Raw genomic sequence first — 15,937 nt, forward strand, 5'->3', positions numbered from 1 at the left:
ACTTTATCCCCTCAACTTGTAAAAAATTTCCATAAACACCTAAACTACACGGCTGACTGATTTCACACCTCATTTTACCATTAATACCCCCTGACATTGTGCATGACCACTTTAAATGCATAACATGAGCCCAACACCTTTGGAAAATTTGATTTGGCTGGACAAGATCCCATTTCATATATAAATCTTTGATCTTTCTTAGAGTTTTAATTTGAATGTAACAACTAACAAACCAAGAAGATGAAGTTAGATGTATTTATACTAGTCTACTTTTTCGGTCACTATTCATCTCACAAAGAGAATAACTTTGTGAATAGCTTTGAAAATATGATCTTTGGCCAATTTTAACATCCCACATGCTTTGATTCTTGGCTTAGTAAGCGCATGCCACGTGGAAATTTGGGGAGTCTTAGATCCATTTTTATGTATGTTGGTGAGTGTCAAAGGTCACTCAAATTAAGGTGTGTAAGGAAAATTAAAATTTGTACATTGATGGAAAAATATATATTAAAACTAAATTAAATAAAGAAAATAGAATCGTCTTTCCATTCATACCTCTCTTTTCTCTATTATTTTATTACAACTTACAAAAGTAGATGACTTTTCTCATTTTGATTTTATCTTATATATTATTGGTTCATTCTTGAATAAAAATTTATAATTTCTTAAGTAAGTTCATAAATCAAGGTTTTTATATAATTATAAATAGAGAAAATTTATTTGTTCCCTTTTTTTTGTGTGAAGAAAGTGAGAAATGCAATTATTAATTTTTTATAACGTTTTCTATCAACCAAATTAGTTTTTAATCATATCAATATTAACTTGCTGCTCATAGTGAATCCAAGATGTTCTATGATTTCTTCTCAAGTTCATACTAATTAATAATTGGATTAAAATAGTATCAAGGAGCAAGTTATATATTGACATAAAAAAAAGAAAAAAAGAAAAGTGAGATGTATGTATGCATGTGATGATGAAGCATAGTAGCGATGGTTTAGAATCCACTTGATTGCCACATGGCGTCTTAAAATCTGAGGAAAATATCATTGCCACGTATGCAATCCCAAGGAAGAGAGAAAACATAGTTAAAGATCTCCTCCTCTCTGCTCCATATCTTTTTCTCTTCTTATAAACTCTCTCCTCTCTTCCCCTTTTATTTTTCTCTCTCTATCTCTAAATCTAATTTCTCTCCACACAAATCTAAAATAAACCTTCAGTTTACCCAAAATCTACTACCACCAATTTTCAGGATTCCAATTTCTGGTAAAATTCCTTTTTTCATTTTTCTTTGAATTTTTGAAAATATTTACCTTCATTTTTTCTCGTGCGTAATATGTCATGTTTAAACTAGTGATCTTGTTGACGTGCTTATATATGTTGACCTGTATTTGTTTTTAATTCTAATTTAATAATAATTTCTTTTTGCTAATCAGCTTTTTTAAACTATTTTCAAAGTTTTTATTGGAATAAGAAATAGTACTCCATATAATTGGAGAATTGATTGATTTTTCAAAAGGTGCTAATTTTGTTGTGCATTTTTGTAACTGTTTGAGGATTTGTTTTTTTGGTTTTGCAGGACTAAGGGATATATTATTTATCTTCCTACTGTTAAAATAGTGAAATTTACAGCTGCCATAGTTTTGAAGAGACAAGCTTGAAGCTCTAAGGTGAATTTTTCTTGATAAGAGACGTGGATGGACCATCCTCGGATTGGGATCCAAATATGTTGAATTACAGTATTTTGATCCTTGATTGGTAGAGGCTATAGTAGCGGGCGGTTGATGGCTTTACCAGTCAACAGAATTTTTATCATATCACTAAAATTCTTGGATTGTCAAACAGTTATATATGGCTGCTGCTGCTGCTGCAAGCGAAAGGTGGATTGATGGTCTTCATGTCTCCTCGTTGTTTTGGCCTCCTCCGCAAGATGCACAACAGCGGAAGGTGCGCTTTTTTTACTTTGCTATAATATCTTACCGTGGCTATCGTCAGCATTGTGTGGAGAAATGCACATTCTTGGAGACTTGGATATAATATGGAACAAAAAGTTGAAGAAAAAAATTGCTTCTTTTAGGGAAAAATTGAAAAGATTATCATATCGGCTAAGTTTAAGTTGCTTAAGTGGTCAAGTTTTTTTGTATATTGTGATAAGAGAACAATGCTTGTGGTTAGGTAGAAGGGTATACAAAAAGGAGGAATACAATGTTGCCGAATCTAATGTACTATTCTATGTGCCAAAAGAGGCCCTCCAATCTAATTAAAGATAAGTTGAAGGAATCATGCAACATGCCTATTAAAATAGAATGACTACCTTATCAGAAAGAGGAAAGAAAAAAAGAACATAGAATGACTATTTTCCCCAAACATGCTTAGTTGAAATAAATGGGTTTTGGAATGTCAAAAAAATCTTAGCTTTATGGGAAAGAGATTGAGGATAGTTTGACATAAACAGGCTTAAGCATTATCCATAGACCACACCATAACTAATGAAGCATGCAGCCAAAGATTACCATTATGTGTGACTAGAGCTTCGGTGTTTAACACCACAAATTAATGAGGTAGATACAAATAATCTTTGCTGCAATTATCTTGCAAAAGAACAACTTGCAAAATAGTTCAGCTACTTCGGTTTGTCATTTGAAAAGCCTTCTTAAATGTACCTTATACTAAGTGTTAAACCTCTCATGTTCCAACATTACGTAAATGCCTTGATATTTGGTGAAACTTTAGCTGAAAGGTATTCTCCTCAAAAGTGGTGACAGAATTTTGTAATAAGATTCCAACCATTAAGAACGTCACATGTCAACGACAATGATAAGGATTTGCATGTGAATTTTTTTTCAAGGGTTGGAAAGAATGACGTTAGTGATAGATTCGAAGATCTTGTAGTAACATTTACTTCTTCATAGTTTAAGCCCATATAGAAATGGAATCCAAGAAAAAGAGTTACTTTTCTGGTGGTAAAAAGATGAGAATGATAAAGTGGGAATATAATAAACGCTTGAAAGCCAGTCTTGATTTTATGAGATAGTAAGGAGCATCTCTAACCCAATGGTCCTACAAAAAGCAAGTTATTGCACCATGGTTTACTCTTTCTAGAGCAAGAGGACAAATGAAGGATATAGATGTGAGATACACTTTAGACCTTCAAGTACCCCCGAGGATATCCTTGTGGATGGCTCATGGGAGTAACAATTTGGAGATCCTAGGTTTGAATCCCATTTAAAATACTTTAAGTGAGCTCTTATGTCCAACCTTGGTGGATATGATTATATTCGCAGCCTGTTCCTTGTGGACCGAACAAGTTGCCAGTGAATTAGTCGAGGTGAGCCAAATTAACCTGAACACTGTTGATATTAAAAAAATTAGTTCATGGACTTTCATGTGTGATATTTGTACTTATAGAGACCATACTTGCTGCTAATCGCCTTGTAGAGAGAATTAGGTTCGTCAATTGGCCACCCCAACTTTCTTCCTACTAAAGTAAGTGATTTCTATGTCGCGCATGTTCCGTTGTGACAGCTTGTTTATAAGTTGATTGTCTGTCAAGTGGGTAACATGACTAATTAGCACGTAGAAGTGTGTAAAACGTGCAGGATATTACAATGAGGATTGGTTGACACATACTTCAAATGGATAAACAAGAAAGTTTCTTTCGAGGGGTGTCAGTGTTGTATAGTGTTCAACAAGGAAAGCACCCAATTGTGTGGCATAATGGTTAATAAAGTGGGTGCAAACCTTAGAGATCGGGGTTTAAGTCCCAACAGAGACAAAAAGCACTAGGATTCTTCCATTTGTCTTAACCCTTGGTCGGTAGACACTACCTGTTGGCGGGAGTAGTAGGAACCCAGTAGATTAGTTGAAGTGTATGCAAGTTGGCCCGAACCCAACTTTATCAAAAAGAATGTTCAACAAGGAAAATGTTGACCAAGAAACAAACAATTCTAATTTGAGATGCAAGATGAAAAAATGTGCTCCTTACAGAGGGAGCAAATGGTGAGTAGTAAAAGGGACATAACCTGAAAGGCCAGCAGGTAGGTAGCAACTTCTTGAGGATTAGGCCTCTTATTAAATTTCGAGAAAAATCTCCATGAATTGTGCACTACTTAAAGATCTCTGATGCAGGATTCCGTCCTTCCTATGCTATTTGTTGGACTTGGAATGAGTTGAGTTAGTCTCATTGCAAATTAACGAACTCCCATCTCACATTCTTCTCAAGTGCATTCATCTCCTCCATCATCACCCGATTATCATCTTAAACTTTTTAATGCCTGAAAGACTTCTGTTCTTCTTTGTTCTCTATGGTCTGCATTTTGTATGTACACTCATGGCAAACCTCTTTTTATATTCTCTTCACAGGCTCAAACTGCTGCGTATGTTAAGTACTTTGGTCAGTCTACATCAGAACAATTTCCTGAAGATATAGCTGAGGTATTCAGTGAATTCTGAAGTGTTAAGTTTTTTCTTATAATTTTCAATATCTAGACTAAGTTTTATTCATTCTTCCCTGTAAACTAACTGCATGTGTTTAATTTGGAAGCTCATACGGAACCGGTATCCATCAAAGCAAAACCGACTTTTTGATGATGTTTTAGGTATGATTAATTCTTACTTATTATTTAGCATTTACGATATCACTTGCACCTATTTGTGATGCTTGATTGACTTACTTCTGTTTTTTGTTGTTTGTTTCAATTGTCAGCGACTTTTGTTCTTCATCACCCAGAGCATGGGCATGCTGTAATTCATCCAATTATTTCATGCATCATTGATGGTACACTGGAGTATGATAAAAGTAGTCCACCTTTTGCTTCTTTTATATCGTTGGTTTGCCCAAGCAGTGAGGTATTCAGATTCTTTAACAATTAATTTGATTAATCTCATCATGCTTTTTTACTCTATGGTTTGTTTAAAGCCCGTCTTGAATATCATAATCTGGGTCATCCTACTAATTGTTAACCCTTAACGTAGAATGGATATTCTGAACAATGGGCTCTTGCCTGTGGAGAGATTTTACGAATCCTAACACACTACAACCGCCCGATTTTCAAAGTTGATCGTCATGAGAATCGAGCAGATAGAAGCACCAGTGGAAGCCATGCTTCAACTAGTAAATCTGCTGACAGTGAACCTGGTGTGCCTTCTATACAACATGAGAGAAAAACCCTGAGACCATTGTCTCCATGGATCACTGATATATTGCTTGCTGCACCACTAGGGATTAGAAGTGATTACTTCCGTTGGTAAGCATGTCTTTTATTGTGTCTTACGGGTTAGATGTTCCATTACACTTTAAAATTCATCAAGATGCAAGAGAACTTCATTAGCATTAGTTGAAAATGAATATTTTTTATCCATATTGTTCCTTGTACCGAATGCTTTCCAGCACTCGCTGTGAAAAATTCTTCTAAATTTAAATGGAAACTTACTTGACATTACCTCTGAGAAAAAAAGTTGTTTCACTTGTGTTTTAACATAACAGGACTTGATGTTCACCTAAACGGTGTACTAGCTCATTCTGGCTCTATTCTCTGCAACTTAGACTGTTTCTCCTTATATATGGCTTGCCCATTAAGTTCAAACACATACGAATTTAGAGATTTATCATGTAAAGCGTTATGCGGTCATTGATCTTGAAAGCATATGTAATACTTGTGAACAGATTGGATGGATTTGTTCTTCGGAATTGTTTAGGGAGAAGGCGAACTGTGACATTGACTCAAGGTCTTTTTATGATTGTGAGGGAGAGCATGATGGTTACTTACAAAGTTTATTCCTGCCTCTTGCTTGTCTTGGTTTAGCACGAGTCCACTGATTGCTCATTTAACTATGTCCTTTTACTCTCTCCGGGTCATTGTGGAATTACTTTTTTTATTTCCTGATTCCTTGTGACAAAACTTGGCAATCTGATCAGCCTTGTGGTCTGCTTTTTTCTGTCTTTCTTGCATGTGTTTAGGCTTAACACCATAATCCCTGGCTGGTATGCGATGTCAATCAGGCTCTTTCAGTTTTTCTGCTATTACCATTTAGAAAGGACATGAGATATAATTGTGCTTTATGCCCAATTCATGTACTGTCGACCTACATTGCCCCCTTAAAAACTACTAAGAATTAATGTACCTTTATATTAACATTGCTCAATGGAATGTGAAGAGATCTATGTTGGATGTTCAAGCATGTCGAAACAAATAGTATTTGTATCTTTGACAATTTCTCTCAACCATTTAAGAAGTTATGGATGCCCTAGGATGCTCCTTATGTTTCTCCATGCTCACTGGCTTAACATGATAGGATTCTTTACCTCCTACACATTTGTTTCTTCTCCTGTTTCATCTTGTATGGTTCTTCGCGAGAGACATGTTATGCTGGTAAAGCGCATGGAACAATGCTCATTTTTTAATGGCATGGTGGTGCGCTTCGCCTCGTTAAATCTGAATCAGCACTTTGGTGCAAGCATTTAAGCGCTAAGCCATGCCTCATCGTCCATGGGTTCTGTCGAGTAGAGAGCAATACTGTATTATAAATACTTCACCTAATTGTATCCTTTTCAATTCTTTTGTTTAAACAATCGTGGTTTGGATTTATAATGATTATTCTTGGAGTGTATGCCTTTCTACACTAAAGCCCCTGCTTTATTAGCTCTTTGTGTTTAAAGTCCCAACAATTTTCAGAAAGCTTTTTTTTCTTTTCACTTTCCACAGTATGACTCTGCTTTTGAGTCCATCTGTCCTTCAGAACTCCCAATGCTAGTAGGTGTTTATCTTCTCCTTGGTGCTTTTCAAATTAATTTTTAGGAATATTAAAGTTAAAGCCAGAGGCGGATCCAGGATTTCCGGAGGATGGGTTCACCATTACTTTAAAAAAAAAAAATTAAAACAAAAGGTTGGTAGGGATTTGATCCCCTAACTTTAGGCTATTGGAAATAAGAGACCAAAACCAGTGCACCACTTGGTCTCTTTTGACCATGTGTTTCATCAAGTATATATATCTAATTTTGCCAAATTATGTACATTATATTTATACTTTAATCCGAGGACCACGGGTTCACGTGAACCATGTTTTACTTGGTAGATCCGCCCCTGGTTAAAGCCCTCGCTTTGTGCTTACAGGCCCAATAATCTTCAGAAAGCTCATTTGCACTTTTTGCCTCTGATAACACTCCTTTAACTACATTTGTATCCTTTAGAACTTGTCCCAATGCTAAAAAAAAGGGCAGCCTGATGCACTAAGCTACCGCTATGTGCGGGGTCCGGGGAAGGGCCGACCACAAGGGGTCTATCGTACGCAGCCTTACCCTGCATTTCCGCAAGAGGCTGTTTTCAGTGCTAGTCTGTATTATTTTCTTTTTGGTGCTTTTCAATTTAATGAACTATTGGAATACTATCGTTTTGTAGACCTGAATTTTTTTCATTGCAATTTTCTACATTGCTGAGTTGTGGAGTTTGAGACTGATGAATCTGGACAAATGGAAACTACACTATCCCGCTCTAAATATTGTGAAATCTTTCATGCTTGTGTAGGTGTGGTGGTGTAATGGGAAAGTATGCTGCTGGAGAACTCAAGCCCCCTTCAAGTGGTATGTGGACTTTCTTTTCGTGAAATGTTTGCGCCTGTTTACGGTTCTAGACCTGCACTTTCAATATTTAGTTTTTAACACCTAGTTGTGCAATTCCTATGGACGCTGATAATGTGCTTGAAAATATATGCAAGAAGTAGTTTCTTACCATGCTAAGTAAAATATGGGAATAGATTATTGACATCTTTTTTACTTACCCTATGTATTGTCATCACCTAGCTAGTGAAAATAATGCACTGAGCTCATGTTTAGAGAGATGGCATTTCAATTCACTGTAATGTTTCCTGCGTATTATTCTTGCCGTAGTATCTTACTATCTGTCTCTGTGTGTGTGTATGTTGTTGTTGTTGGGGGTGGGGGGGTGGGGGTGGGGGTAGGATTGCCTTTTTACATTCACAGCACCTTTTCTCCTACCGTTCCTACCAGAGGTGAATTGCTTCCTTCTGCTCCCACAGGATTAGTGACCTTTGAAACTATAGGCAACCAAGTCTTGCAAATTTTTTTTTATCTTCCTCACATTAACATTAGTTCTTTTCCCTTTTTCTAGATTCTATTTCTTAAAAAGAATAAAGAAACAGGACCTGTTTTTCCTGTCCGCCACTGCAGTTTTGCTCTAATTGTGAGATGAATTCTGATAATGTGAAAGAATCTAAGTGTCCACCCAAAAAATCTTAAGGCAATGGGCGGAGATCCACGATCTTCATAAACCACTTTGGAAGCCCTTATACTACCTATTTGGGAACACTATATAGCTCAATATTCAATACTTTTTCGCACATGTAAGATTCACATGCAAATTCTGGTGCAGACTTACTAGTGAGAGAATGGAATTACCCGACGTTGTGTTTGATACTATGTGAAACTATCCAACTCAAAACCTTAAGGTTATGGGTAGAATAGTTAAAAACGTTTATAAATTTATTTGGAAGCTCTTACTATCTATGTGGGACAACTAATATAACTCAACGTATAACGTAAATTTGCTTTGTTTCTCTTCATTTTCTTCCACTTGTCCTCCTATCAGACGTTGAGTTTCTTAACTTTCTTCTGGAAGGCTGAGATATTAATTTTAAAGAGTTTTCATATGTTAGAATTGCAGCAAACTGTTATTGACTTGACGTTTTATTTTAGCTGCTTCTCGTGGGTCTGGGAAGCATCCACAACTTCTGCCTTCAACTCCAAGGTGGGCTGTAGCTAATGGTGCCGGTGTCATTTTAAGTGTTTGTGATGAGGAAGTTGCTCGCTACGAGACTGCTACCCTGACTGCAGCCGCTGTTCCTGCACTTCTGCTTCCACCTCCAACGACGCCTATGGATGAGCATCTCGTTGCAGGACTGCCAGCACTTGAGCCATATGCACGTTTATTTCATCGGTAAGACTAAAAGCATTTAACTTATTTTATAGGCTTTGAAACAAGGAACTCATTTTAACTTCTGTTTCTGGATTAGTTATTATGCAATTGCTAGTCCAAGTGCCACCCAGAGGCTTCTTGTTGGACTTTTAGAAGCTCCACCATCTTGGGCTCCGGATGCACTTGATGCTGCGGTACAACTAGTGGAACTTCTACGAGCAGCTGAAGATTATGCATCTGGATTGCGTGTAAGTTATAAAATCTTCCTTCAAATTATCATGAACAAGATTATGTGAGCATCAATCTGATATTTGTCCGAACACCTTAGTCACTTTTGTTCATTTCTGTGTTTTCTTCGGGGTTCTTTGTACAACTGTAAGGTTCCATATTTTAACCATCTATGCTATGTCGGAACACATGATTGAATTAATCTGTATGAATTGTATATAAACTTGTCCAAAAACTACTATGCTCTCTAGTTCTAAATGAGCATATCTGTACACAGAAAGAATTCATTGGTTGCAGTCTCAATATATAATTAATTTCAATATGTTGTATATAAACTTGTCCCAAACTACTATGCTCTCTAGTTCTAAATGAGCATATCTGTACACAGAAACAATTCATTGGTTGCAGTCTCTATATATAATCAATTTCAATATGTTGAATTGACTTAGTTGCTCTTCTCAAAGAGCTTAAGTTGTTCAAAAGGAGCACTTTTGTTTCATCACCCAATTCTGCAACATGCTCCTTCATTTGCGGGTCTGATTCTTTTTTATAAACCGAATTAATGAAAATGTTTTTATTGGTGGGTGATGGTGATAGTAGACAGGGGTCTAAATGGAGCGGCTTGAATAATAAGCTTGAATAGTAAGAATCTATACAGTGGATCCCAACTAGGTCGGGTTACATAGTTGCTGTTGTTGTTGGTGCTGGTGGTGGTACTGTTAATAGTTGAATTACTCTGGTACCATGTTGAAATATGTTAACCGTCTTATCTATAAGTGTTTAAACTGCTAGAGAGGAGATAATTTAATCATACTATGTTTGGTTCGTAACATGTGATATATGTGAGATATGAGAGAAGAGTTTGACAGAATGTGTAAGACAAGTGTCTTACTACTAGGGCTTATATAGATATGTACAAGGTGTAGTACAAGACAACAGTCCAAGTTAGCACACCTTTAACCACCTTCATTTTTTTTAGACAACTTATTATTAGAATGAAAGGGCCCCAGATATATCAAAATTGATGTTGAGGATCCATATAGCCAACCCGAACTAGTTTGGAACTGAAGCATAACTGTTGTTGTAGACTTGCAGTTTTATATTTCTGTCTCCTTGCTTTCACCTATCCTTGAAATCCGTTGCATAAGCTATGACCTCTGGAATGTTCTCCACTAAAACATATTTCTAATGAGTAAACTTATTGATTCTGTTGCTTGAGTACACCTCCTGTCCTCAATTAATGGAGGTTTATCTTTTTATGTATCTTTTCTTAGGATCTCCTGTAGAATTCCTAACATTTTATGTATTGCCAAAGCTTCCTAGGAATTGGATGCATTTGCATTTCTTGCGTGCAATTGGAATTGCCATGTCCATGAGAGCAGGAATTGCTGCAGATTCTGCAGCGGCTTTACTTTTCCGAATACTTTCTCAACCTGCTTTGCTTTTTCCTCCCTTACGGCAAGTTGAAGGAATTGAAGTTCAACATGAACATGTGGGTGCAGAAGCCACCATTGAAGCCACAGTTGAAGCCACTGCCCAAGGGATTGCATCAATGCTTTGCGCACATGGTCCAGAGGTTGAATGGAGAATATGTACCATCTGGGAAGCTGCTTATGGCTTGATTCCTTTAAGTTCATCTGCGGTTGATCTCCCTGAAATTGTAGTTGCTACCCCTCTACAACCACCCATTCTTTCATGGAACCTGTATATACCCCTCCTTAAGGTTCTAGAGTATCTTCCTCGTGGGAGTCCATCGGAAACTTGTCTCATGAAAATATTTGTTGCTACCGTTGAAGCAATTCTCCAGAGAACGTTCCCACCTGATTCCTCTAGAGAGGAAAACAGAAAAACCAGATACGTTTTTGGCTCTGCCTTCAAGAACCTTGCTGTGGCAGAATTGCGAACCATGGTTCATTCGTTGTTCTTGGAGTCATGTGCCTCTATAGAGCTTGCTTCTCGTCTTCTTTTCGTTGTCTTAACTGTATGTGTCAGCCACGAAGCAAAACCAAATGGGAATAAAAGGCCTAAAGGCGAGGATTCTCACCCACCTAGTGAAATAGGGGTAGACACACTCGCAACCGTTGGAGAAGAGAAAAAGATAGGAAGTAAGAAAGTGAAAAGACAAGGACCTGTCGCTGCATTTGATTCTTATGTTCTTGCAGCTGTCTGTGCTCTTTCTTGTGAACTTCAGCTCTTCACTTTGATTTCAAGAGGGACAAATCAGCCAGATCCGAAAATCATCATGGATGAAGCAAAACCTGCAAATGATTCATCTATTGAGTTACAAAATGGGATTCATTCTGCCGTCTGTCATACTCGGAGGATATTGGCAATTTTAGAGGCACTGTTTTCCTTGAAGCCATCTTCTGTTGGAACTTCATGGAGCTACAGCTCAAATGAGATAGTTGCTGCAGCTATGGTAGCTGCTCATATTTCTGATCTGTTTAGACGTTCCAAGGCTTGCATGCGTGCTCTTTCTATCTTGATACGGTGTAAGTGGGATAATGGAATTCATTCCAGGGCATCTTCACTATATAACCTAATTGATATTCATAGCAAAACTGTCGCATCAATTCTCAACAAGGCTGAACCATTGGAAGCTTATTTAATACATGCACCAGTACTAAAGGAGCGGCCCAGATGCTTAAATGGGAAAAAACATTATAAATACACAAGTCGTACAGCAGAACAGCCATCAGTGCCTCAGTGCAAAGACTCTGATTGTAAAGCTTCAATTGTGTGCGGAGAAGGTTCACACTCAAGTGAGGTTGCAGGGTGCACCATCAGCAAAGTGTTTGCAAATTTCTCTTTAGATGCTTCAGATTTGGCCAATTTTCTGACAAAGGACAGGCATATAGGATTTAATTGCAATGCACAAGATCTTTTAAAATCAGTGCTTGCGGAGAAACAAGAATTATGTTTTTCTGTTGTCTCATTGCTCTGGCACAAGTTAATTGCATCACCTGAAACCCAACCCAGTGCAGAAAGCACTTCTGGCCAGCAAGGATGGAGACAGGTATCTACCTTGTTACTTGTGTTAATCATTGTTAACGAATTGACTATTTTCTGTGGCAATTGTCCAATAAGAAAAATATATCATCCTCGAGTAAGATACAATGTACCTGATAAGCATATACTATGTGCAATGCGAGCTTGATATCACAGTTTAATATTTTGAAGTTGATTTTTTCATAATCCTTCTCTCTTGAAGTTTCAAATTGGTGGTTTTGTTGTTAGCTTTGGCGTCAAAAGATGTGAAACCATGTTACTTGAAGAACAAAGCACCCCCCTTAAACAACATGATTTTCCTTTTCTTTCCATGTGTGGTCCAATCCTATTTCCTTTTCCTGCAACTCTCTGTACGTGATATTAGTTTTTGCTAGGAAGAGTCCTGTTTGCTAACACTTACTCTGCTGAAAATTAGAATCTTTTAAGTGACAATCCCAACTTTACTCCCTCAAAACTTCTTTTTCTTCCGAGGAAAAATAACAATCTTCACCTCCCTCAAAGCATGTTAAGCTCATGTCAAAGGAGACGGGAATAACAGGGACTTTTCCTATTAGGTCATGGTAGCACCAATCTCTTCTTCTATTTAAATTTCTCTATGAATATGAATTTGCTATCTCACGTCGTGCACTCCATGCAGAAGCAATATGCACATTCAAAGTAGCGGTAAATACCAACAACTTTAATTAGAACTGCATGATACATGCAGCATAACAAAAAAATCATTGAACTGTCTTCAAGAGGTGGAAAATGTTATGATAGCAGAAAGTGAACGTGTTAGGTTTTGGGAGTCAAAAATGAGAAAATGTTGCTTTTACGATTATTGTGCAGTGGGTTTTTGATAGCAAGAAGAATGCCTGTAATCAAGTTAGAGCACATGATGCTTTTTGCAATGTACATTCAAATACACAAGATACTTAGTACTGATTTATATGGTGCTGACAATCGTCCATAACTACAGGTGGTCGATGCACTATGCAATGTTGTATCAGCGTCACCTGGAAAAGCTGCAACAGCCATTGTTCTTCAGGTCCAGATTTCGCTTTAACTGTATTTGGTCAAAATAGATCATGAACCTTTTTTTGTTAGGCTGCTGCTATTGTGCAAAGTTTCTATTTATTAGGATCCAAAGGGCTAACAGATACACATGCTTTTAAAAAAATTCAAATTTATGTTTAGGGAAAAGGGACAAAATTGTCCTTGCACTATTCGTAGTTGAGCAACTTTGCCCTCTGTTAAACTTTTGGTTTAACATTACCCGTTCCGTTAGGAAAAAGTATCATTTTTGCCCTTGACCCCTAATGTAGCTCCAACCTGAGAGTAATTTTAAACCATAGTCAAAAGATGGGTAAATTTAGACCTTTTATTTCCAGAATTTGGACATGTGGAATCCAACCATTTCGCTTTGGAGCTCCATTAATGGAAAGGGAAAAGACGAGACGATTTGATAAGAGTAAGGGAATAAATGGACCAAAAGCGTAATAGAGGACAAAATTGAGCAATCTTGAATAGTACGGGGGAAAATTTGCACCTTTTCCCTTTTCTCTATCATATTTTCGGCCTTGTACACATGACAAATACATCTTTTTTACGACAATGGGTACAGCACTTGTCTGGGTCCGAAGCTTCTTCAACTTGCATGCTAATAGTTATCATAACTTGCTTCTAGGTGTATTTAGGTCTTCATCACCATATTTGTTTAGTCACTTCATCATAACTTGCTTCTAGGTGTATTTAGGTCTTCATCACCATATTTGTTTAGTCACTTTCTTGCCAAACTTTACTTGTCAGGCTGACAGGGAATTGCAACCATGGATTGCTAAAGATGATGATCTTGGTCAGCAGATGTGGAGAATCAACCAACGTATAGTAAAGTTGATAGCAGAACTAATAAGGAATCATGATATAGCAGAATCTTTGGTTATTCTGGCTAGTGCCCCAGACCTCCTTTTACGGGCCACAGATGGGATGCTTGTCGATGGAGAAGCATGCACCTTACCGCAACTGGAGGTAATGACATCTATAATTTCTGGTTTAGGTAACTTTTATAGTGGTTCTCATTTCCCACTGTGATGAATCTATGATTCAGAAAGCTAAGACTTCCTATATGTTCGTGACTACTTGAATAATAATTGATTCATCATACTCCTTATCTTTTGCATATTTTGATGTATTTACATCCTTGCTCTTAAAAATATTTGAGCAGCTTCTGGAAGTGACAGCTAGAGCAATTCAACCAGTGCTTGACTGGGGAGAATCCGGACAGGCAGTTGCTGATGGCCTCACAAACCTCCTGAAGGTGATACTCTTTGCTCGAATTGGGGAACAATAGAAGTGAAAAATGACCTTGTCTTCTTTGAATTTTACTTTAGCACTTAAATGATGAGACACATTTTGGGTTACAACACTGACAGATTCATTTCATTAAATACATTGCAGTGTCGCTTAACAGCCACAGTTCGCTGTGTTTCTCATCCAAGTGCACACGTCCGTGCTCTCAGCACATCGGTTCTTCGTGCCATTATGTATGCTGGTTCAGTAAGATCTTCAAGTGCTAAACAAGCAGATGTAAATGGTTTCCACAGTCCTGCTTATCAGTACCTAAGCATAAGCATCATTGACTGGAAAGCGGATATTGAGAAATGTTTGATGTGGGAAGCAAATAGTCGGCTTGAAAATGGGATGTCTGCTCAATTTCTTGATACTGCTGCTAGGGAATTAGGCTGTACTATATCAATCTGAAAATTCACTATTCTGGGGCCTATATTAGGTTTCTCTGTACTTATCTTGGTAAAGTCACTTTTTGTTGGCTTGAGGATGAGGAAAGGACAGAATGCAAATGATATGTAGTTAGAAAATGATATTTAAAGAGTCCTTTCGGCCATCCACCGTTGGTGTACAATGGAATGTAGATAGTCCTCCTCCATTTTTATGTTTGTTGTATGTCCAGAAACGAACATGTTTGTGAAAGAAGTAGATGTAACAGTGTATATTCGAGTGACTTACAAAAGGCTGGCTCAGCTTTAGAATTTTTCCTCGAGTCGCCTCCATGTAATAACACTTTGTTGTACATTCAGCAAGTAAATGATATTTGGAGTTTTTGTTTTTATTCTCCTCTCATTTCCTTTTTTTATCTGGTTTCTGATTTAGATAACTAATGGCTGTGTAAATGGCCTCGCAATCTGCTCATAGTAAGGAAAAGGGATTAACTAATGGTGGCAGTTAAGCAGATCAACATGTTTTCGTGGGTGTCACCTTCTTCCATTTTTAGATGGCATAGGAGGCTCAAATAAGGTTTATGATTACGCAAAATACAAGTTATATGGTTAATGCCAAGCAATCATAAAACTACGGTCTATAGCCACTCAAAATTTTAATAGCTCATTTTTTTTTGCCCATTGACAGAAAAATGGCCATTCGGTCCAAACATATTACATCTAATAGTCCGAAATGTCTATTTTGTATATTTTTTGTATAGGGATAATCTATTTTGTAAATTTGTTGCATAGTGACAGTCTATTTTGTATAATGAAAGTCTATTTTGTATAAATTTTTGTATAGTTACAATCTATTTAGTATATATTTTGTATAGTGACAGTCTATTTTGTATAGTGACAGTCTATTGTATAAAATTGTATAATGACAGTCTATTTTGTATATTTTTGTATAGTGACAGTCTATTTTGTATATATTTTATATAGTGACAGTTTATTTAGTATATTTTTTGTATAATGAAAGTCTATTTGTATATTTTTTGTGTATATTTTGTATAGTGA

The 15,937-nt window shown here is 37.0% G+C and overlaps 1 protein-coding gene across 3 annotated transcripts; it reads left to right on the forward strand.

Annotated features, from left to right (window-relative positions):
• Positions 1-1,055: 1,055 nt before the first annotated feature.
• Positions 1,056-15,270, forward strand: LOC107762016 (protein GIGANTEA-like). Of its 3 annotated transcripts, XM_075239916.1 has the most exons (15): positions 1,056-1,263; positions 1,577-1,667; positions 1,843-1,944; positions 4,360-4,431; positions 4,541-4,595; positions 4,703-4,845; positions 4,972-5,243; positions 7,521-7,576; positions 8,708-8,948; positions 9,025-9,175; positions 10,471-12,171; positions 13,123-13,191; positions 13,953-14,171; positions 14,368-14,460; positions 14,601-15,270. In XM_075239916.1, the coding sequence occupies exons 3-15, from the start codon at positions 1,849-1,851 to the stop codon at positions 14,901-14,903; spliced, it is 3,471 nt and encodes a 1,156-aa protein (XP_075096017.1). In that variant the 5' UTR covers positions 1,056-1,263; positions 1,577-1,667; positions 1,843-1,848; the 3' UTR covers positions 14,904-15,270. The 3 variants fall into 3 exon arrangements, 2 of the variants coding, with proteins under 2 accessions (XP_075096017.1, XP_075096016.1); XR_012703510.1 differs by having other exon boundaries at positions 1,111-1,263; positions 1,577-1,944; positions 13,961-14,171; XM_075239915.1 differs by having other exon boundaries at positions 1,111-1,263; positions 1,577-1,944.
• The last annotated feature ends 667 nt before the right edge of the window (positions 15,271-15,937 follow it).

The sequence above is a fragment of the Nicotiana tabacum genome, chromosome 20 (assembly GCF_000715075.1).
Source record: "Nicotiana tabacum cultivar K326 chromosome 20, ASM71507v2, whole genome shotgun sequence".
Lineage (NCBI taxonomy): Eukaryota > Viridiplantae > Streptophyta > Magnoliopsida > Solanales > Solanaceae > Nicotiana > Nicotiana tabacum.